Below are 23,606 nucleotides of genomic sequence, written 5' to 3'. Positions count from 1 at the left end.
AACATGTTCATCGGGCAAATGGCTTGGAAATCGGGCTTTTCAGAACAACTCGCTTGGGGTGACGGAGCACGAACCCCTCGCTCAGGGTGATGGAGCATGAATCCCTCGCTCAGGGTGATGGAGGCCAACCCCCTCGCTCAGGGAGACAGAGCACGAACCACTCGCACAGTGTAACGGAGCGCGAACCACTCACTCAGGGTTACGGAGCACGAACCCCTCGCTCAGAGTTACGTAGCACGAACCCCTCGCTCAGGGTGATGGAGCACAACCCCCTCGCTCAGGGAGACAGAGCACGAACCACTCACACAGGGTAACGGAGCGCGAACCACTCACTCAGGGTTACGGAGCACGAACCCCTCGCTCAGAGTTACGTAGCACGAACCCCTCGCTCAGGGTGACGTAGCACGAACCCCTCGCTCAGAGTGCCGTAGCACGAACCCCTCCTCAGGGTGACGTAGCACAAACCCCTCGCTCAAGGTGACGGAGCTCGAACCACTCACATAGGGTGATAGAGGATGAACCACTCACACAGGGTGATGGGGCACGAACCACTCACTCAGGGTGACGGAGCATGAACTCCTCGCTCAGGGTGCCAGAGGATGAACCACTCACTCAGGATGATGGAGCATGAACCCCTCGCTTAGGGTGACGGATCACGAACCACTCACTCAGGGTGATGGAGCATGAACCACTCGCTCAGGGTGACGGAGCATAAACCACTCACTCAACGTGGCAGATCATGAACCACTCACTCAGGATGATGAAGCATAAACCACTCGCTCAGGGTGACGGAGCACGAACCACTCACTCAGGGTGATGAAGCATGAATCACTCACTCAGGGTGACGGAGCACGAACCATTCACTCAGAGTGATGGAGCACGAACCACTCGCTCAGGATGACGGAGCACGAACCACTCATTCTGAATGATGTAGCGTGGCAAAAGCATCTGCAGAGAGTGAACGATTCGCTCAGAATGACATAGCATGGTACCACTAATAACAATGGGTGCTTGGCAATTGGCTAAAGCACTCACGTAAGCACTCCAAAGAAACGGTTGACAAGGAACGGTTGGCCAGGCTGTCACTACATACCATAAAGGATCACTTCAATTTTAAAGCCCATCTTCACCTTGCATGCAGCAGTTAATGAAATAAAATGAATTAATGAAATAAAATGACATTGTCCACTAAAGAGTTGCGGCTTAATGCAGAACAATGCTGGAGACATCCCAAAGTTCAATCGCCCATGAAATAAGCATTGCAAAAAATACGTCATGTTGCCTGCTTGTCTGTGTATGTGTCACGTGGTACATTGGGTCACGGTCCGCGCAAACGTTATAACTATTTTTTTAAACATCCATTTTTTTTTTTACCAGATTTGCTTTGATTCCCTGGAGAGCACTTCACGAAACCTCTGAAAATATAGACACAGATGTGGCAGACACTATGGATAGGCAGTCCCTCTGGGGGACAGGGCGTGAAGTCTTGCAGCGAATGCATTAAATCATATACCTCAATGAAGCTGGTGAATTTTGTTACGTTCCTAAATTTTTGTTCACTCAATAGAATTCTCCAAACAGCAGAAAAAGACAAGTTTGATGCTTTGGAAATTTCACATTTTCTGTGTATGTATGGAGGAGGGAACATAGCCTTGCTTGCTTAAAGTAAATTGGGATATCGGCTTCGTTATAAGACTCATTATTTCCTCAAATTATCAGATTTCACAAGAGATTTCAGCACTTATTTACTCCGGATGATATCCGATACTCAAAACCGATACAATATTGCGATGGTATACTTTAATTCATCCGTGAGAGTCGATCGTGAAAAGTCGTATCATATAATGCATGAAATCACTCCAAGCTCCTAATTTGAAAAATGTAGAACTTACAAAAGTGATGTATACAGCAATTTGTAGCTACGATGAACAGGCAATCGATATGAGTGAGGAAAGTGAAAAAAAACTCTATCCGTTAAGAAATTGTTACGGCCAGTTCCAAGTCAAGACGTGGTTGAGCAGGCCAAAACATGGCGGCTTCAGACCCCAGCGAGGTTAACCAGGAAACGCCTGGTTAACCAGAGAGCGAGGTGGCAGAGGATCACCTGATGAATTAAATCAGGCCGTTAATTATCTTCAAAAGGGGTGTTTTAATTAACCCAAACACCCAATTTTCACTGTTTTACTTCCTTGGAGTTTTCTTAGTGTGCTTGCTAAGTTTCAGGCTGCTAGGTTTTATGGATTTGAAGTTATGGAGGAGACACACACAATGACACACTCGCACACACTGCCTTTTATTAGTGTAGATAACCATTTTCTTTAAAGTTTGAAACTGTAGCTTTAACAGCGAAAAATGTTTGTTTGAAGCAGGTAAAATATTTAATTCAACAGCAACAAATGACTGCTGCATTTCTTTTGGTGGGAATCAATTGAAATCGACTTTCAACCCTCAACAATTAATATACAATTCTAATTTTAAATATATGTTCTAAAATCTCCTTCCACTCCTATTTCTGAAAAAGGAAGCCTTATTTTTTTATTCTTTTTTTGAGCACGCACGGGCCCTTTTATGGCTTGGGCCTTCGGTCGGTACCCGAATGCCCGATTGCTCAGTCCACCCTCTGATCTGCAACTTCTTCTTACCCCAGAGTTTGGTGGCAGTTTCAATGGCTGCCAAAGCTGTAATCTATTTGCTTCAGTAAAATGTAGATATATATACTACTCGCCTAGCATGACATGCAAAACATGAAGGTTTAAAAAAAAAAACCTTTTGTGTTGTAGGAATTAGAAAAGATGGTGAAGAGGAAGCAAGTATATTATGAACTGTGTTTCAAATGCCACACTTTTGATGACTTGGTTATCACTCCAGAAAATTCATCATATAGAAAAATTTGGAATCAGTGGAGCAATGGGCTAAGTACAGAAATTCAGAATATAAAAGAATACAGAACCGGCTGGAACACATGAACGCAACTGAGCTCTAGGATCACGGTACTAAACGAGCCTCGACTATGCATAGCAAAAAAAATCTGTATTTGTAAATGCAGAAGTTTTATTCATACAAAGCACTTTTTTCAAAAGTTCATCAGCTCAAAGCTGAAGGTTCGCCGAGGAGATTCCCCCTTTCACCAGCCCTGATTGGCTCAAGTATGGGAGAAAATCATCTGACTGTATCAACACGACGAGCAGTGCATCGCAGTGTTGGAGACTGATTGACACTCTTGCACTCTCATCCCATCACCTTGATTTTGTACTTTAATATTTTTTTGACTTCTTCTACTTACTCATTTATCAGGTAATCTACATCACCCCCCTCCCCCAATCCCACCCCAAGGAAAATCCTGGTTATGTCCGCTGGCCCCCTGGATAAATTTCTTTTAATTCAGATTTATTTCTTAATTCGGTTTGATCTATTTAAAAAACGAAAAGTATTACTCTTCGCTCACCAAAAATACATAAAGTTGTAAGTTTTAAAATGGAAATTTATGTAAAGGGCAAATAATGCATGCATTCCTTACTTATATTCGGATGGGATGGTAAAGGTGTGAAGAGGCCGTAGGTGAAACACAATACGCCACATATCAGAAGCAGGGCAATGGCCTTCGTTGACACAATGGATTCTTGGGTTGTGCAAGTTTCATCAGGACCTCTTAGACTGGTTTGTCCAGGTGTCATATTCTTTCATTCAAACTATTCACTTGTCCCTACGAGCCAAAGGAAGAGAACAAAAACATCAATTTAACTGCCATTTGCATTCAGTTTATGGTTAAATGGCTTCAGAACTACATGGGCACTTTAGTCACCAAAACCAGGAAAGGATATTTAAGTTGTAACAATAATAATAACAAGTCTGAAGACGACGATGGTTCACGAGCGGTATTTGACGATGTAGATTGTTTCAGAAGTCATGGATGAGACAATGTGATAATGTTTGACCAAGTTATAAAAATGATCAACATGATGTGGTACGGGTGACAGGTTATTTATTACCTGCAAAATGTCGAAAACCCGGTTTCGTTCAACAACCTTCAAAATTTGACATTTGCATAACCTTTAAAGATCACAAAACAATGTTGTGGACATTAAAATAAGGAAACAGGATACGTGCTATAGCTTATTGGAGTTAGTTCGTCGAAGACGGTCGAAAACCCGGTTCGATTCCCACAACTTTGAAAATTTGGACCTTTGTGAATTTTAAAGGTTAAAGGTCAAAGATTATGATCTTTGGTGCAAAACTTCCTCTGGAACATTCCAGGAACAATATAACGTCATATCGGCTATATGGAATTTCACACTCATCGGATTATACAGACTTTGATGAAATCAGCGTAAAAACAAACTTGAAGGGGGCGCCATGGCAAGGTGTTTGAGATAGAGCAAAATGGTTTCAAGACTTTAGGTGGGGAATGACCTCAAGATTATGCATAAAAAATATTGTCATCCTCGTTCTCAAAGTTTGGGCGGTTGTATGATTTTTATGTCAAAATTCGAAATTTACTAAGTTCGTGACCTTGTGGCTTGACCTTGGGCCGAAAATGAAAAATCAAGCTCCGTGGGGCTATGCAGGTGCCATTGTGCTAACCAAATACCAAAACCCTTGCCAGATTCGACAAACCCCTCGGAGAAGAAAATATTTATGTCAAAATTCGCAATGATCTAAGTTTGTGACCTTGTGACCTTGACCTTGGGATGAAAATGAAAAAAAAATCGAGCTCCGTGGGGCTATGCAGGTGCCATTGGGCTAACCAAATACCGAAACCCCTGTCAGATTCGACAAACCCCCTCCGGGAAGATGCAAATTGAAATCGGCTACCCCCTAAAAACACGTTTTTTGGGCGTGGCTCCGCCCATAATGGGCGCAGCACGCTCATTTTCAGGAAAACACAACTGGATCATGATATAAACCTCCCACCAAAATTTTATCAGGATCGGATCAAAACCCACGGAGGTATGCGCGGGACAGACAGACAGACAGACACACAACAATAACGAATATAGTGGTCACTTATTTTTTTCGTGAAAAATATTTTTTCGTGAATCAATAATAACAGTAATGTTAAGAGTTCCCTTGCAGTTACAATGAACATTGACAGAAGAGGAGCCCATCAGTGATATTAAAGCAGTTTCTTGTCAAGAGTTACGCTGGATGGTTTGCCATTGCCTTCCACACTAGTTATGGCAGGAATTTGTAATTTGTTCAGGGGACTGGAGATAGCTCATCTACTCTTCGTGAAGGACACCAACTAATTGCGACAGACAGGACATCCGAGGGACGGCACACACATATTAACGACTCGCCATGCATGTGAAACACCAGAATGACTGTTTATAGCTGGGTCAGGATTCTAACCCAGGCTCGACAGCTTGGAGGAGAGTGTCCGCATTTCTCAGCCATCCTGGCATCGAGGCGCCTGTTAGGTGGCTTTGGCCCAACAAAACTTGCGATATTACCAATTTATGCTTGTTTGCCCATGGGCATGCTCTATCCTTTGTAAATGCTGAACACCCAGCAAGGAAGCAGCAGCACATTGTCATGTTTCTGGACAAACTCGACAGATTACGATTGATTGTCATCCATTTATTCACACTCAAAACGCACCAAGTTGCACAACCGGGCTGTCGGACCTCGATTTTATCGTGACACTGAAAAACGGACAGAGACCAAACGGGGGACTGTTGCACGTCCATATGTGACGCACGCACCTGTGGAAGTACCTGCGTCATATATGGACGTGCATGCCCATATATATGACACACGTATGTCCAGGACATACCTTTCAGGAGATAATCTCCACTGTGCATCATTTTAAGTCTTTGGTATGACTCGAACCGCCAACCTCTCATCCTCAGAGTGGACATCCGAACCATAACAGATTGTACAGTTATGATTCAGCAGTTCACAAGGCCTATATTTTACGACATACCAATTATATTTATTTCGTACTTACGAATGCTTGTTGATCAGAGGTCTTGACTTTCGAATAAATTATGGAAACCAGAACCTCACCTCCATTATGAAGCAAGAGGAAGGTCCTTTCGGTTTTATGAGAACAGGTGTTTACGTGTTTGGAACTGTTACGTCACAAACAAAGACGTTTCGTCCCGAACGTGGGAGGAGTTTAACAATTTCGGTAAAGGGCGTTGATTCTTCGTTTAAATGATAATGGCTCCTTGCTCTTGCACGGCGTCACCATCTCAGAGTGAAATAAGTTTCGAATTAACCTGTTCGTGATTCATCACATGTCCCTCCAGAGGTGATGTCGGTATAAGAAAAACAATCTTTCGCAAGAGTGGGCATTAAGATCAAATTAGGAATACATAATCGCATGGGACATACATGGATGGCATGGTCGTATGATTAGAGAAGGTGTGTGTGTGTGTGTGTGTGTGTGTGTGTGTGTGTGTGTGTGTGTGTGTGTGTGTGTGTGTGTGTGTGTGTGTGTGTGTGTGTGTTCCATTGGCATGCAGCTTAAGCAATCACTTTCCAAGTCAGTCATTCCGTATCAACCGCTTTGCCAGCAGCTCGGCAAACGGATCAAACGTTGAAGAGAGGTGTGATGGTTATGTTAGCAAGAATACAACTACAACAACCCCAGGCAAAATTCAATGATGGGACCACCACCACCACCACCAAACACACACACACACACACACACACACACACACACACACGCACGCACGCACGCACACACACACACACACACACACACACACATACGCACGCACGCACGCACACACACACACACACACACACGCACGCACGCACGCACACACACAAACACACACACACACACACACACACACACACACACACACACACACACACACACACACACACACACACACACACACACACACACACACACCATATTGTTGTGGTTGACGAAATTCACAAACCACCATTCAGGTTCCTTAGGTGAGATATCTCTGTAAGTATATGTGTAGTTAGGCCCGAACCCGTTGTTTCGAGGGAATAAATGTCATTCAGTCGGGCTGCGACTCTTCAGGATAGCCATTTTTCTTTTACTATCTTTATTTTGGACCAGCCGCCATTACTACCACCACCAACCACGTCTCAACAGCCATCACACAACAACCACAACCACAACGCCGCTTCGCAACAACAACCACCAACCACAATGCCGCTTCACAACAACAGCCACGACCTTTACCGTCACAACTCGCCACCATCGCATCACCACCATTCTTGCGCCACTTGTGGGCACCGATACTGGACTCGTGCAGGGCGCGCACCGAGCAGCGTGTTCAGAAACATCACAGACTTTCCGAGAAAAACGGATCAAAAACGACTCACGCCCACTTCTGTTCCGTCCTATCGGAGAGCGTGGGGCGATTTGGCCCCGCCTCCAGGGCGTTGGAGTGAGGTCGCGATATGCAAATTCATGGATCAAAAAGCATTCACGCCCACTTTTCCTCGGTCCAATGGGGAGCCAGTTAGAGGTGAAGGGTCGGAGGTAAAGGGTCAAAGGTGGGGGAGCGAAGCCACGGGGGATATAAACGGCCGCGCTCGCCAAACAGTTCAGTTCGGAGGGGAGAAGCCAAGAGTTCGAGTTCGCGGTTGGGAGTTGTCGGTGGAGCTGGGAAGAAGAGGACGGAGCTGTGGAGAGGTGGCGGCGGCAAAGGCGATCGAGGGGGTGCTCGCGTCGGAGTCGGGGAGCGGCGGAGGGAGAGGCCGGCGGCGCGACCGAGGTCGAGGTGGAGACGCTCGTCGCGGGACCCGAGACAGGGTGATATCCTCCTCCCCCCGAGCATCAACAACCCCCTCCTGTTCCCCCCGCGCTGAGACAGTGCGACAAGGGGGCCCCTTTCCCACCCCCTACCAGACACTGTCCGCGAGGCCCGTGGAGTTGAGGCGCCACCGCCGCTCTGCGTCTCATCATCAGACGGGTAGGCCCGACACGGTCTCGGCCCCAGGCCCGCCTACCCCCCTCATCCTGGAGGGTGGTTCTTTTTCTTTTGCTTTGGGTATCTGTGTTGTCGGCGCCGTCTGTGAAGTAAAATTGTATAAGTGTTGCCGTGTGCTCGGTAGTCGGATAGCTCTGCATTGTGTTTCTCTTTTATATTTGCTTTTTGTGTAATATTGTGTTTCTTCTCCTTTTACATGTGCTTTTGGTGTAATTGTATATGTGTGCTTCCCGTTCATCGCGAAATAAATGTGAGTTATGTTGAACTGTTTTCCCGCTTCGCTTCGTCTTTTCTTTCATTGAATCTCCATCTTGCTTCACGTAAAGGGTTGGTCGTGGGCTAAAACGCCCGATAATTAACGAACCGGCGAGGCCGACGAATAACACCGCTCGGTTATCCCGATAGTACGGAACGGGTCGCTTAAAGTGGCCCGTGTCCGAAGTCGACCTGCGGCGAGGTGCGATCGCCCGGTCTACCCTCCGTTTGGGTACTTAGGTAGGTCGAATTTGACGAGCAACCCTATCCCACGTGGGGGCCGATTGGCATGATCGTGGTGAGACCGAAAGGTCCACCCGTGACTAGTTCCCGGCGTTAGTCCGAGAGGGTCACGACTGGATTGTCCGTCCGGTGGGCGACGTGCCGCGATTCGAGTTACGTGGCCGTTCGCACGCCGGCGGGCGCGAATCCGCAACACTGGTGTCAGGTCGTGCGATATAAACCCATCGCCCTCCTCGCGGCACTGGTATCGGAGAACGGGAAAACGGGCTCTCCTGTCTCCAGCTAAATTCACGGGAATCGGCCCAGGGGTGAGAGAAGCGACCCCCGATTCCCTCCAAATTACGAGCGAGCTAAATTAACCCTTCACGAGAAATAAGATGGCGTCTCAAGGCGAGCGGGAGCCGGGGGTATTAGAAATGGATGTAGAATGTGTAGAATCCATGGCTCAGGATGAAATCCCCGTGCAGGAAATGTTGGTTGTACAGGAAAACGAACTCGCCCAACTGAACCCAGAGCCCGAAATGGGTGCGGCAGCGGCCGCGGTGTATGACACCTCCCCTCCCCTCTCCACCAAAACCCCCCGATCCTTACCGAAACGGCTCACCCAAGCGCACCCGACATGGCCCAGCTATTCACCATGCTGGCAAAAATGAATGCGGAAATGACAGCGAGGATGGATGCGAATACACAAAAGATGGATGCGAATACACAAAAGATGGATGCGAATGCACAAAAGATGGATACAAACGCAAATGAAATGAAAAACGAAATGAAAGGAATGAACAAGCAAATGAAGGAAGAAATGAAAGAGCTGCGGGGTGAGACGCAGAACATGGGCAGATGCCTGCAGGCGGGCATGAAGGCCGTTAGCAGGGAGCTTAAAATGGCGACTCCACGTGTGGGAGCGAACGAGCTGGAAGGGGGTGCAACGGCTGTCGGGCCCGCGGTGGAGGCGGGTGACAAAATAATTCGGGGGGCGTGTTGGGCGAGGGTCGTGACAGAAAGAGTGACGGTAGCCGGGAAGGGAACGATAGAGGGAAGACTACACGATGAAGACGGGGTAAGTGACGCACACACACACGGAGGTAGTGGAGGATAATGAGGGTGAGCTGGTGGACTGGGTGGAGGCCCGGTGCGAGCAGCGGGATAGCCTCCTCCAGGAACGAGGGGAGGGAGTATGCCCCCTTGAGGCGAGTCACGACCAGGTGAGTTCGGTCGTGCTTTGCGAGGTTGAGAGGAGGAGTGCTGTGGACAGGTGCACGGAGAGCTTGGGGGGTATAGAGGCCCCGGAGACCCTTGTGGGGACACGAATCCCCAGTGTGGTTGTCCCTGTGTGTGTGGTGCAAGGCGTGAGTGCGTCCCCGTGTGTGGAAGCGACCCCGTGTGTGAGTGGTGTGGTGGCGATGGTGCCAGAGTACGTGCTTCCCAGCACGCCGTGTGTGGATGAGGCACCGTGTGTGGAAGAGGCCGTGTGTGTGGATGAAACGGCCAGTGTGGATGAGGCACCGCGGTTGAGTGCCCCCGCGTGTGTGAGTGAGGGACGGTGTGTGGATGAAACACCGCGGTTGAGTGCCCCCGCGTGTGTGAGTGAGGCACGGTGTGTGGATGAGGCACCGCGGGTGAGTGCCCCCGCATGCGTGAGTGAACGGCCGAGTGCAAGGGAGACCGTGTGTGTGAGAGAGCGGTATGTAAGGGAGATGTCGGTGGGCATGTGTGAACATGCAGCCGCGTCTCCCGGGGTGAATGTAATGGACTGGAGTGTGAGCGTTGTAACACGCAGGTGTGCGTGGGTTGAATGGCGACGACGGCGACATGTGAGGAAAGAAAGCCGAGTAGCGGCTGTAGTTGTTTCGGGGACTGTGCGGGGTTCACCCAGCAGTGAGCACGAGGTCCGTGCTGTGCAACGCACGAGGCCCCCACGTGCTCGCTTGCGAGAGTGAAGTCCCGGTCCGGTCCAAGTTGGTTGGCGGTGGTTGGGCTGGAGAGTGAGTGAACCAGCCTGTTCATGGAGCCTTGGTGGGTCCCGTCCGCGACCCCGGAGCTGCGATTGCTACAGACAGATTGTGCCACGAGCCACGAGTCCCACACGTGCGGCTGGGACCTTCGACGACCCACAGGTGCCCATCCGAACTCTGACCCCCAGATCGTCTCTCTCATCGGCTGGAGGGTCCAATAAAAACTCTGGGGTTTCTTTTCTTTTTGTGTGTGTGTGACTGTGTGTGGGCCCGTAGAAAAGTATAGTTTAGTAAGTGCTTTGAATCATTGTAAATTCCTGCTCTGCATATTCGCTTCAAGTCTTGCCTCCTTGTCTTTTATTGTAAATAAATTATGAGAAATGTTCCCAGCTCGTTTCCGTCCTTTCATTATTTGGTCCAGCATGGTCTGGGTCTGAGTTCAGACAGGTTTTCATACCTGATAATCCGTTAATCTGAGCCAGCACGGCTTTGGCAGTTTCCGCTCGGCTGCAACTGAACCGGAGTTGGTAGTCGGTAGTTGGAACTCCACCGCAGTCCGTCGAGTGACCCGGTTCGAGGAAGACGCGCCGAGGGCGTGAATCCCCGGTAGTAACGAGTGGTTATTTAGGTATATTGGGATCTAGACAATTAACCCTACGCCACGCGGTTGAGATATTGGCGTTTCACGGTCGATTAATCGACCCGCCAGCTTCGGAGTTATCCGGAGCGACGGCCTATAATTACGTGGAGACCGGTGGGAGATGGCGTAAACTTCACCACCTCGCGGTTGTTCTCGCCACCGACCCCCGGCCCACAATAAATTAGTGTCAGGAGTGTAGATACGAACCCCTCCACCCCCAAAGAAGGGTTTACAGAATTCTAACCCACAACAAATTGGTGTTGAGGAGCGGGGTACGAACCCCTCTGCCTCTATTAAAAAAAAAATTCTTTTTGGGACTCGGACCAGAGGTGTGCTTGACAATCTCCCCCTTCCTTCCAAATTAAGAGCAGTAAAATTTTATTTAATTCCCAGCACGGACCATGGCGGACCAAGACGAGCTGGTTCACGTGGGTTCGGGATTAACGTTAGAGGAACCCATGGCTCAGGATGACACCTTGCAGGAAGACTCTCCCCTGAAATCAAACCCAGAGGTAGCATTTGGAATGGCAGTGGTGGTGTATGAGCACCCCTACACCAAATTTCCCTCCCATAGGACCGAACGATCCCTAACGGATCCGCACCCGATCGTGGTGGATCGGCTCCGCCAGCGCCACTTGACTTGAGCCAGTTGGTGGAGATACTTGCAAACATACAAAAATAAATGAATGCAAATGCGCAAAGAGCGGATGCGAACACGCAGGCACTGAGAGGTGATATGCAAAACATGGGGATACACTTGCAAACACAAATGAAGGCGGGCCAGGAGGAAATGAAGGCGGAGTTGGTAAAGGTGAGAGGTGAAATGCAGACCATGGGTCGGAATTTTGCAAATGGGATCAGGACGGAACATGGAGGAATGACCGAGTCAATGGAGAGTGTGGAGGTTGTTCGGACCGCGATGACGATGGGCGTGGTCGAGGGAACGAGCAACGCCACAATAATTAAAACTGAAACCGCTAAACTCGAACAGGGGATGATGGAGATAATAAGGGAGATGCAGGATTTAGAAATAATAACAGAAACGCAATAATTACAAGAGAAAGGCGAATTACATGAAAATAAAAGGGAACACACACACACACACACACACACACACACACACACACACACACACACACACACACACACACACACACACACACACACACACACACACACACACACACACACACACACACACACACACACGTAGAGCTGGTAGGGGACATTGAGGTTGAGTGGGTGGAATGTCTCGAGACCCAATGCGAGGGTCAGATTAACCTCCCACAGGAACGAGGGGAGACGGTATGCTCCCTTGAGGCATGCCGTGACGAGGTCGAGCGGGTATATGGTGCGAATGAGCACATGCCGAACTTGGGGGGTATAGAAACCCCGGGATCTCTTGTAGTAACCCAAACACCCGATGTGAATGTCCCAGAGTATGTGTTGGAATCAGTATGGGCAGTCCTCCATGGGGCCTGGTAAAATCAGTTGGAGGGAATTTTAATTTAGAATGGACCAGAGACCTGGACAGATATGGAAAGCGTCATGAGGATGCAGCTTAGAGATAGAGTTAAATGGAATGTGCATTAAAATAAGGGATGACGGGGAGCACGAGCTGAGTTAGGGAGACGTAATTAGTAGAGTGTCAGTGTGAAAAGAAAAAAAAAATAAGAGAAACATGAGGAGTGAATGTGGGTCAGCGGGCCCAAGAGTGAGTGGAGTGAATGTGGAATGCATGGTGCGAACGAATGATTGGGGGGGAGGAGTGAATCCCACCCAAGGGAACCCGGGGTTAGTGTAACGTTAGTTAGCAGGTTAGTTAAATTAAGCCATCAGATGTCGTTTTGTTGTTGGTGTTGAATGAAGGCACGAAACCTCTTGAAGGGTGCAGGAGTCTATTGACCGGCTGGGAGTGTGGCTGTGGAAATGTGCTCACTGAGTTGAGGGCCCCCTGGGCACCGGAGTAGTCGGCCAGAGTAGGCCATAGGTCCAAGGGACCGAATAGTGTAATGGGCACGGGCAGCCTGCGGAACGGGACCCGGAGCACCAAAATGCCACATGGGCATCGATGGCAGCAATGCCAGGAAGGGCATCCACCACGTTCATACGGAGTGGGTAGGCTCGGAGACAGCCTCAGCGACCAGGCGGTGCCGTATTTCGAGTTCGGCAGAGGGTATCCCTGCCAATGGAGCCACGCTGCCCAGCCACAAAATTGTGCAAGAGCACGAGAGAAAATTTGCAGGCCAGGCCCAAATTAATAATGAACACCAACACAGGTGATGGGAATCATGGTTTCTAGAACGATAGTTTAAAGAGACAGGCGTGTTGAAAAGCCCAGGGGATAGATTAACGTTTAATAAATGGTAAGATAGATAGAAAACGTGTACCCCTTCGCACCATCCATCCCTTCGCTGTTCATAGGCCGCTGGACTCACCTTGGGAAATTGCTGAAATCTGAGGGAGTTATTCTGAGGCTGCATTGGGCCTCAAGACAGATTCACTTGTCTCTTCCTCAATCTCCTCGAACAGGGGTCTTAAGGATTGGGGATAGATGGTCAGGACAGGTTAGCCGAACAAAGACGATAAAGGGGGCGAGGGACCTAAGTAATTATTAAAAAAGAAAAAGCAGATAAAATAAATAAATAAAAATAGTCTAAATTTCGTTATTGTTTTTTTTGTTGTTGCAAGCTAATGGGGGTGGGTATGGACAAGGACAGGCAAAGGCGATAGGTTGGGGGGAGACCGTAGGATAGGTCCAAGCCCGTTTTCGGACCGGCCGGCGCCACCACACTCCCTCCACAACCCCACGAGACCAGACCGAGGCCGGCCAGCTTCATGTGCCGACCTGTCACACCTTATATTACCTGGTCTGCATTTGCCATCCTTTGCCTGCCTTTGCCTTGCCTCCATTCCTGCCCATGCCTTTGTTTGCTTACTCATGTCACGACCTTCACCATGTGCTCCAGGAGCACCTCTGAAAGTGTTTGCAAGGACTGCCCTGCAGGCAGCCGCATTACCGAGGACTGCATTTGAGCAGCCCGGATACCTTGTTGTTGCATGAAGGCCAGTTCAAATGGACCGGGGACTGCACTGAGCAGCCTGGAGATCTTGTTGCATAAATGCCAGTTCAAATGGCCTGTGAGACGGCGAATGGCCTGCCGTGTTAGGGTGAGTTGCCTCCAGCAGCCGAAAAAAAAAGAACTCAACGACAAACAAGGAACCTTTGACGGCCCGAAAGACATCCGACCATCAATGCCTGCTGCGCACTCACCCACAAATGTTAACTTTGCTGTGTTTTCTCTCCTTAAGCCACAGGTCCTGAGCCATGGGTAGTGTAAATATTAGAAATGTAGATAATTTTAACCCACCTGTTGTTTTCTTAGCACCGGCAATGTAGTTAAGTTGTCCGGGTGAGTCTGTTAGTTTAGTTACGCAATGCACAAGGTTATTTCTTTTTGGGACATGTATTCAAATGTCGCACTCAGGAATCCATAGGTAAAACGTACTCGGGGAAAACCTACACCTACATGCCACATGAAAATTGACAACTCGGGTCGAGTCTATAAAAAGGGGAGGGGGGGAGGTGTAGTGTGACATATCTGGAAACCATGCACACTCAACATTCAGGTCCCAAAGTTAGTTATGCCGGTAAGTACGTGTGTAGTCAGGACCCCGTCCTTTTGTTTAGCCGGAGGATTTTGTGTGTGCATGGTGACGTATTTAGTTAGGTTTTACATCCAACGAGCCATTCCAAACCTCCCCATCACGCTCCATCACCACCTGCTGGCTGCTCGTACCTTGACTTGCCAAGAGGGGGGCCTCGCAGTTCTGGTCCACGGGCCCCACAAACGATAGTTTTTGTACGGTGGGCCATTCAGGGCAGACCCTGTTGATCTGCGCGAGCGAGGCCACGTGGCCACGTGGAGAATATGGTGTCTCCGAACAGGGACCACGGCTCCAACCCGGTAGGGTGCGGCCATAGGGCAATGAGGGATGGACAGCGAGATGATTCTCGCCAGGGCCGCTCCCCGTGTGGGAGGAGATATATATCCCTGAGCAGACTGGGTTGTCGTTGGCGTGGCGCTGGGAGATCTGGAGTACTTCAGTGGTTACAAGTTGGTTGACGATGGTTGGGCTGGAGAGTGAGTGAATCAGCCTGTTCGTGGATCCTTGGTGGGTCCCGTCCGCGACCCTGATCTCCACCCCGAAGCTCCAATTGCTCACGTGGATGCCGCCACGAGCCACGAGTCCCACACGTGCGGCTGGGACCTTCAACGACCCACAGATGCCCATCCGAACTCTGACCCCCAGCTCGTCTCTCTCATCAGCTGGGGGGTCCAATAAAAACTCCAGGGTTTCTTTTCTTTTTGTGTGTGTGACTGCCTGTGGGCCCGTCTATAAGTAGAATTGAGTAAGTGCTTTGAATCATTGTAAATTCCTGCTCTGCATATTCGCTTCAAGTCTTGCCTCCTTGTCTTTTATTATAAATAAATTATTAGAAATGTTCCCAGTTCGTTTCCGTCCTTTCTTTATTTGGTCCAGCATGGTCTGGGTCTGAGTTCAGATGGGGTTTCATCCCCGATAATCTGTTAATCCTAGCTGGCACGGCTTTGGCAGTTTCCGCTCGGCTGTAACTGAACCGGAGTTGGTAGTTGGAAGTTGAACTCCACCGCAGTCGGTAGAGTGACCCGGTTCGAGGAAGACGTGCTGGGGCGTGAATCCCCGGTAGCCAAGACTGCGTGGTTATTTAGGTATATTGGGATCTCGACAATTAACCCTACACCACGCCGTCGAGATATTGGCGTTTCACGGTCGATTAATCGACCCGCCGGTTTCGGAGTTATCCAGAGCGACGGCCTATAATTCCTGGGAGACCGGTGGTTCTCCCCACCTTGCGGTCCTTCTCGCCACCGACCCCCGGCCCACACCAATATATGTATGTATATATATATATATATATATATGTATATATGTATATGTATATATATATATATATATATATATATATATATATATATATATATATATATATATTGTAACGTCTGGGGGGGGGGGGGTATGCATTCAAAGTGTAATTAGGTATACCATGCTGTTCGAGTTGTACCAGGATCTCGATGTAATAAGTGGCAATTCAGTGGTGATAAGCTGTCTAGTAAATGTCCATTTCATTAAGGGGGAAATGATAATTGTCACGTAATTAGATAGGGAGACGGGTTTGGGTAAATGTATATGCGTATCCCCTTTAAGTATTCCCTGTAGGCTTGCCGTGACGTAACAGGACAGTGCTGCGGATGGCTCCACCCCTTGATCACGATTGGCGGAGGGCCAATAAAAGGGCTCGATTGGAAGTGACGAGGACTCAAGTATAAAAAGGTTCTGTTCTGGAAAAAAATAGGAGGAAGAGTCAGAAAAAGAAAGCGTCTGGTCGAGGCTGTTGGTCTCGGAGCACGCTCTCTCGTTGCGCTGGTTCGTTCCTCGATTCCTCGTGTCTTGTGGCCTTGCTGAGCCTCGTGCCTCACCTCGGTTGGCTCTGGAGTTCTGCTGGCTCGGAGTATGGGACCGAAGGGCGGGCGGACCTGCCTCCCTCTCCTGCTCGCATCTTGGCGCCAGAACTGGCTCCCTGGCGGCTGTGAGCGGTCTTGGGCCTAGACCAGGAGGTCGACACCACCAGGAACAGCACCACGGTGGCTGGTTGGAGCTCACAGGCAGGAAACCGCGGCTCTGCGCGGAAGGGCTGACCGAAACTCAGCACACCGTGTCTCCTGCCTCTGACGAGCGCAACGCCAGCTCGTCCGGCGCCAATCCCGTGACTGTTGCATCGACGCCACGGGCAAGCCTGACCACCAGCTACGTTTTGTGTGTGTGTGTGTGTGTGTGTGTGTGTGTGTGTGTGTGTGTGTGTGTGTGTGTGTGTGTGTGTGTGTGTGTGTGTGTGTGTGTGTGTGTGTGTGTGTGTGTACCTGGCGCCTTGGAGGGTTTGAGATTTGTATATCCATTGGAATTGTTTGTGTTTTCCCCACGCCCGAACCCACACCACCATCCCGTCCAATTGCCCCGGATCCCTCCTCTTGCCGAGTCTTATTATTATTTCTGGTTAGAGAAATAAACATTATTAACTCAGTGAAAAGCGATTCGTGCCACCTTCCTCGTCCCGTTTGCTGTTGAGCGATTAAAACCGCCATCTTTGGGTTATAAAAAATAAACCACCTCCATCGTTTCGGCTCATTCTACGTTGGCGGGACTGTTCAAGTCCCGTGGACGTCACAATGGTGTCAGGAGTGGGATGTTCGAACCCTTCTAAATTATATTTGGTATCGGGAGAATATACCAGGATTAAAATCTCGCCACGAATTGGAATATAAAATTACTACAGAAAAGTGCGCGAGCGCGGGAAAATTTTGGCGGGAATTTTCAAATTAAATTTAATTGGCGGCAAACGGGACTTCTGCACCATGGCGGATGTGCAGATGTTGGAGGAGGAAGGCCACGTGTCTGGCAGCGAGTCGGGGGAAGAAGGGAGAGACGGGGGTAGGATTATAACCTCCCCCATTCCGAGCGGGGACCGTGCTTTATCGCCCGTAACGGGGCCGGCAGTGCCGGAAACCGGCGCGATGTCGATCCAGACAATGTTGGAGACTTTAATGAGTGCAATTACAGCACAGAGGGCAGAAATGACAGATCAATTGGGGGTAATGGGGGAACAGTTGGGTTCACGGATTGATTTAATGAGGCATGAATTGGGGGAAAAGATGGAGAAAATGAAAACTGAGATGCAGGAGTGTGTGGATGTTAAATTGGGGGAAATACAAAGTAAATTCGAGGATAGATTAGAGGAAACAAAGGTAGAAATTACATTGGAGGGGGAAAATATACGGAAAAAATTGGTCGATAAAATTGATGCAACGAACATTCGGGTTGATAAAGTGGATGAAGGCCTGGAACGTCATCGTGCCTGTGTGGATGCTCGTATGCAGCTGCAAGTAGAAGAGTGGGGAGAGCTGAGGAAGCAAGGGATGAATTTGGCGGAGGAGGTAAAAGGATTGGAGGCTCGTTTGGACGAATAAGATAAAATTATGAGCCAAGAGGGAGACTTGGGTAAAGGCTTAGTAGAGCCGTATTTTGTAAGAAGAGTGTCCGGGTTGGTTGAGGAGCAGCTACAAACTCGCGACGGAGCCTTGGAGGAGGTTGTGCGGGCCCAGAAGATCCTGCGGGAAGAGGTGAATCGATCCATTCAACGTTTGGAACAGGAGGCAAAATTGACCCATGAGACCTTCACCACAAAACATCTCTGGCCAGAGGCAGCTCCGAAATTGGATACGCAGCCACAAGAGTGTTTGATCCCTGGGCTGGATTCGGACAAGGGAGAAACTGGGAAGCGGGCCACCGGGAAAGTGATCCCCCTCGTAAATTTTGACAGGTCAGGGAGCCGTGAAGCTTTTCTGACGCAATTTCAGTGTATTTCCCGACTAAACGGGTGGAATGAGCGGGAACGTACAGGGAATTTGGTGGCAACATTGCGGGGACCAGCCGCTGATGTGTTAAACTTGATCGCGGAGGGGATGTTGACCAGCTCCTACATTTGCGAGGCGTTGAGCCGTTGGTTTGGGTTCGCAGCGAACTGTGATCTGGTGCGGGCCCAGCACCAGCACCGCAGATTAAATCCGGGTGAGATAGTGCAGGAGCTGGCACAGGACATTTACCAATCAGTTAGGATCGCGAATCGGGACGTAACAGTGGAGGCGTGGGACAGACTGGCACTAGAGAAATTTTTAGCTGCTCTTCTGGACCCTGAGGTCCGAGCGCTGGTGGAGTTACAGGATCCACCCACCGTTCACCGAGCGGCTGAGTGTGCAGCCAGGCTGGCCTCATGGAGTCGGCCGGGTCGGGTGCCCGAGAGGCCATCAGTGACGATCCGACAGGCAGAGATTCGGGATCAGGGAGGGGGGCTGGGAGAAATTGGCATTACTCAAATGCTTCAGGAGATGAATCCTCCTGCTGAACCACCAGGTCTATCCGAGGTGCCCTTACATAGGTCGAGTCCGGAAATCACTGTCGGGGGTTGGGGAGACTAGATCGGGCTGAGCATATAGGGCCATGCTCGGCTGGTGAGATTGTGGTGAAGTGCCTCCTTTGGTGAAAATAGTGAATTGTGGGAAAATTGGCATGGGTTTGTAAGTTCTGCTGGGTTTTAGAGTGACAATAGGGACAGTGGGTAATTGGTAACAAAGCGGGCACGAGTGGCTGTTCAATGGCTGGTGTGTGGATCGGGTGAGAAGTGCTGTGTGAGTTGTTTCAAGTTAAGAAGTGAAATGTATGGTGCACACATTGATTTTTTATTGGACATGGTGTGGTAACAGGGAAGGTCATGGTCGGTGAAGTGTTAGAAATGCAGGTGTGAGATGTAAGGCCGATGGGGTGGGGGAGTCATGTTGGTTTTGTGGGTGGGGATGATGTGCTTGTCCGCAGGGATTGCTGAGGCTCACGGTGAGCGGTAATTGCGACCCCCTTCAAGGAGATTCACCCCTGGTGGCTGATGGTGACAGTGTGTGGAGGCAACTGGGAGAGGGTCTGGTTGGGCGACCAAGGCAGGTAGGACCTTGGCGACCCAGGAAGGCCAGAGGAGCTCGTGAGACACCTTCCAGTGTGTTGTACGGGGTGAGAGCTGATGGCTACCAGGGGGGTGGGAATCAAAGGGAGTGGGGCGGAGAAACGTCCGGGTTGGACTAGAGCTTACCTGTGGGCATGGTTGCACCTGAGATGCCCCCATAATCTTGTGGTAACCCACCCCACGGCCATGATGGGATTCAGCCTGCATCATTAAAATGGGGACCATGACCTAGAAATGAGATGATGACCATGGTGTGAGTGTTGTAAAGATGTGTGAGTCCCACTCGATCCCGCACAACTTGACATGTGCAGCAAGGGCATGATGTCCGCATAATTTTGGGCTGAAGTAAATTTGAAAATTGGCTCTCCAGGTAACGCTGGGTCCATTAGCATCCACTGGGGTCGTGGTCGTGTGTAAATATCCCGTGAATAGTGTCGTTAAGGCTTGGAGTAGGGATGTAAAGTATAAGTGTTGTGTTTTTGTGGAACCTTTTGTTTCTCCTCCCCAGATCACTGGAAGAGTGTTGGACAGGAGCGATGATCCAGAGGATGGAGTGCAACTTCGCTCAGTGCTCTCATGTGATTAAATAAAATAAAATAAAATAAAAAAGAATGATTTTTTAGGCGAGGATAAGGCCATAAGGGGTGGTACGTTAAGCAGGATAGGTAAGTTAGCTGCGGCTCGCTGCCCATTGCCCCTCCTACTTTATTTCGTTAGGTTAAATAGGTGTGAGTCAGTAAGTGTTAAGGCTGGTACGGTAGCGCCTGGGATATACCTTGCAGGAGCTGCAGTACCAGAGGAGGGGGCAGTGTTACATCTGAGGGGGGGGGGGGTATGCATTCAAAGGGTAATTAGGATGTTTAATTAGGTATACCATGCTGTTCGAGTTGTACCAGGATCTCGATGTAATAAGTAGCAATTCAGTGATGATAAGTTGTCGAGTAAATGTCCATTTCTTTCAGGGGGAAATGATAATTGTCACGTAATTAGATAGGGAGATGGGTTAGGGTAAGTGTATATGCGTATCCCCTTTTAGTATTCCCTGTAGGCTTGCCATGATGTAACAGGACAGTGCTGTGGATGGCTCCGCCCCTTGATCACGATTGGCGGAAGGCGACGGCGGAAGGCCAATAAAAGGGCTCGATTGGAAGTGACGACGACTCGAGTATAAAAAGGTTCTGTTCGTGAAAAGAAGAGGAGGAATTGTCATAAAAAGAAAGCGTCTGGTCGAGGCTGTTGGTCTCGGAGCGCGCTCTCTCATTGCGCTGGTTCGTTCCTCGATTCGTCGTGTCTCGTGGCCTTGCTGTGCCTCGTCCCTCACCTCGGTTGGCTCTGGAGTTCTGCTGGCTCGGAGTACGGGACCGAACGGCGGGCGGACCTGCCTCCCTCTCCTGCTCGCATCTTGGCACCAGAACTGGCTCCCTGGTGGCTGTGAGCGGTCTTGGGCCTACACCAGGAGGTCGACACCACCAGCACCACGGTGGCTGGTTGGAGCTCACAGGCAGGAAACCGCGGCTCTGCGCGGAAGGGCTGACGGAACCTCGGCACCACCGTGTCTCCTGCGACTGACGAGCGCAACGCCAGCTCGTCTGGCGCCAATCCAGTGACTATTGCGTCGACACCATGGGCAAGCCTGACCACCAGCTACGTTTTGTGTGTGTGTGTGTGTGTGTGTGTGTGTGTGTGTGTGCCTGCACGTGTGCGTGTGCGTGTGTGTGTGTGTGAACCTGGCGCCTTAGAGGGTTTGAGATTTGTATATCCATTGGAATTATTTGTGTTTTCCCCATGCTCGAACCCACACCACCATCCCGTCGAATCGCCCCGGATCCCTCCTCTTGCCGAGTCTTATTATTATTTCTGGTTCGAGAAATAAACATTATTAACTCAGTGAAAAGCGACTCGTGCCACCTTCCTCGTCCCGTTTGCTGTAGAGCGATTAAAACCGCCATATTTGGGTTATAAAAAATAAACCGCCTCCATCGTTTCGGTTCATTCTACGTTGGACGTTCAAGTCCCGTGGACGTCACAATATATATATATATATATATATATATATATATATATATATATATATATATATATATATTATACATATACCATCAATGTACCTCGGCTAAACAGCGACCATTTCCACACTGCTTCCACTCCCAGAATCCACAAAATATTTACTCAGCAATCAACTAACCACCCAACCTTACAACATGCACCACTCATAATATACACTGCTGAAATCAACATCCATGCACATATCTCTCCATATTTCTTCCATATTCATAAACTACCCCTTTTCGGGCTGAAAAACCCACCACCAATCAATCTCAACCGACACCGTTTGACCTGCCTCCATAAATTTCCTCCAAATCCAAAGTGAACCATTCAAGGCAACATGGGCCACTCTCTCACATGTCCTCCTTCTTTCCGCTCCACACACTCTGAGTTGAGCAAGAAATGCATAAAAGGAATCGCCAATTTACCCTCCACACCTCATCTCAAATGGCTCACAAGAAACTCACCAAACCTTCTCCTGACACCGCTTCCAGCTCACCATACTTTTCACTCTTCCTCTCATGCAATTCCTCCATATTCTCTTGCCAAAGTACTGACAATTCCACAAAGATGACATGCCTTGTTGTATTTGACCAGATGACAATGTCAGGCCACATCCTCATCACACAGTTCTCCTTTGGGAATACCATTTGTGGCTTTCGGTCTCCCACCACCTGCCAATCACACACATTTGGAAGATATATTGCCTTCAATCTCCTCCTTCTTCCACCTCTTACCATCTGGCCCTCTTTCACAAACACCACCTCTCTTGCGTGGGCTTCTTCCTCCTTCTCTACTCCCCTCTTTCTCAATCTCATCACCTCTTGTTTCAACATCTCCACTACCACCGCCAGCACTTTATTATGCCACCATCTATATCTTCCTGCTGCTAGTGCTACTGAACATGTACTCAGTGCATGCTGCATTGTTCCCTGAGCTCCACACCAAGAGCAACTCTCCTCCTGCAACAACCCCCACTCCCTCAAGTTTGCTGTCGATGGAAGCACATCATACATTGCCTGCAACAGAAATTCAACAGTTTTGGTTCCATCCTCCAAATATCTTTCTATTTCAATGTCCTCACCTGTATACCATCCCATCGAGTCCAAGCACCTTGCTGTGCCTGTCTGACTGCCTTCACGCATCTCCTCTCTTCCTCTTTTCTTCTCACCTCCCTCTCCACCATCTTCCTCCTTTCTTTCACACATGCTTTCCCCCATAGATCATGCTTCATGCACCCCAAACCATGCTTCCCATGCTGCATCATTCCCATCACCTCCTCCTGCTGCAACCACTCTTCCATTTCATTCACCTCTGCTCTTGTCTTCCTTCCTCCAAATGAGGAAGTATTCCTTCCTTCCATCCTCCTTCCTCCTTGCCTTTTTTGGGAGAGTATTCTTCACCACTGGATCACTCAAATCCCGCATCATCATAAACTCCCCCATCCTCACCACCCTGTACTCCTCGGTTATCGATGTAAAGGGAAACCAAAGTTTTCCACACTGACCATAAAGCAATATTCAGCATGGCACTCCCAACCACATCCTCACAAACCCACTCACCAAAACCTACATCCTCTTTTCATGCCCAATCGCAATATCACAAATCATAAATGGCCACAATACTCATGGAATTAACCCAAACTTCAGGCACCATATCTTCAACTTTCCTAGCAAAGCACAACCATCAATCCTCCTCCAAACTCTTTGCAGCCTGCTCCTTACCTTCTCCACCTTTCCCACATCATTTAACTCCACCGTATACCATCTTTCCAAGCTCTTTATAGGGGCCTCCCCTAATGATGGATGCACCTCCCCTCCCAGCTCAAACCTGTGAACGTGATACACCACCCCTCATCTCACAACAACACTCCTCGACTTTTTTGCCTTAATGCCCATCCTTGCCCATCGCATAAACCTTTCCAATTAGTC

General features: G+C 49.2%; 1 protein-coding gene across 5 annotated transcripts in view; it reads right to left on the bottom strand.

Annotated features, from left to right (window-relative positions):
- Nucleotides 1-23,606, bottom strand: part of LOC147012207 (galactoside alpha-(1,2)-fucosyltransferase 2-like) — a 50,704-nt gene that overhangs the window by 13,140 nt on the left and 13,958 nt on the right. For 2 of the 5 annotated variants that reach the window (XM_085856044.1, XM_085856041.1), the window contains exon 2: nt 3,518-3,703. In XM_085856044.1, the coding sequence (XP_085712170.1) occupies nt 3,518-3,674 (157 nt within the window). In that variant the 5' untranslated portion in view covers nt 3,675-3,703. Of the gene's footprint in view, nt 1-3,517; nt 3,704-5,947; nt 6,100-22,142; nt 22,321-23,606 lie in introns of those variants that run through there. The other 3 variants (XM_085856043.1, XM_085856040.1, XM_085856042.1) reach the window with 3 other exon arrangements.

This window comes from Eptatretus burgeri, chromosome 15 (genome assembly GCF_056783735.1).
Source record: "Eptatretus burgeri isolate ZD-2024b chromosome 15, Ebu_testis_v1, whole genome shotgun sequence".
NCBI classification, from domain to species: Eukaryota; Metazoa; Chordata; class Myxini; order Myxiniformes; family Myxinidae; genus Eptatretus; species Eptatretus burgeri.
Note: the sequence above shows the minus strand (reverse complement) of the source record. Positions and strands in the feature narration are given on the sequence as shown.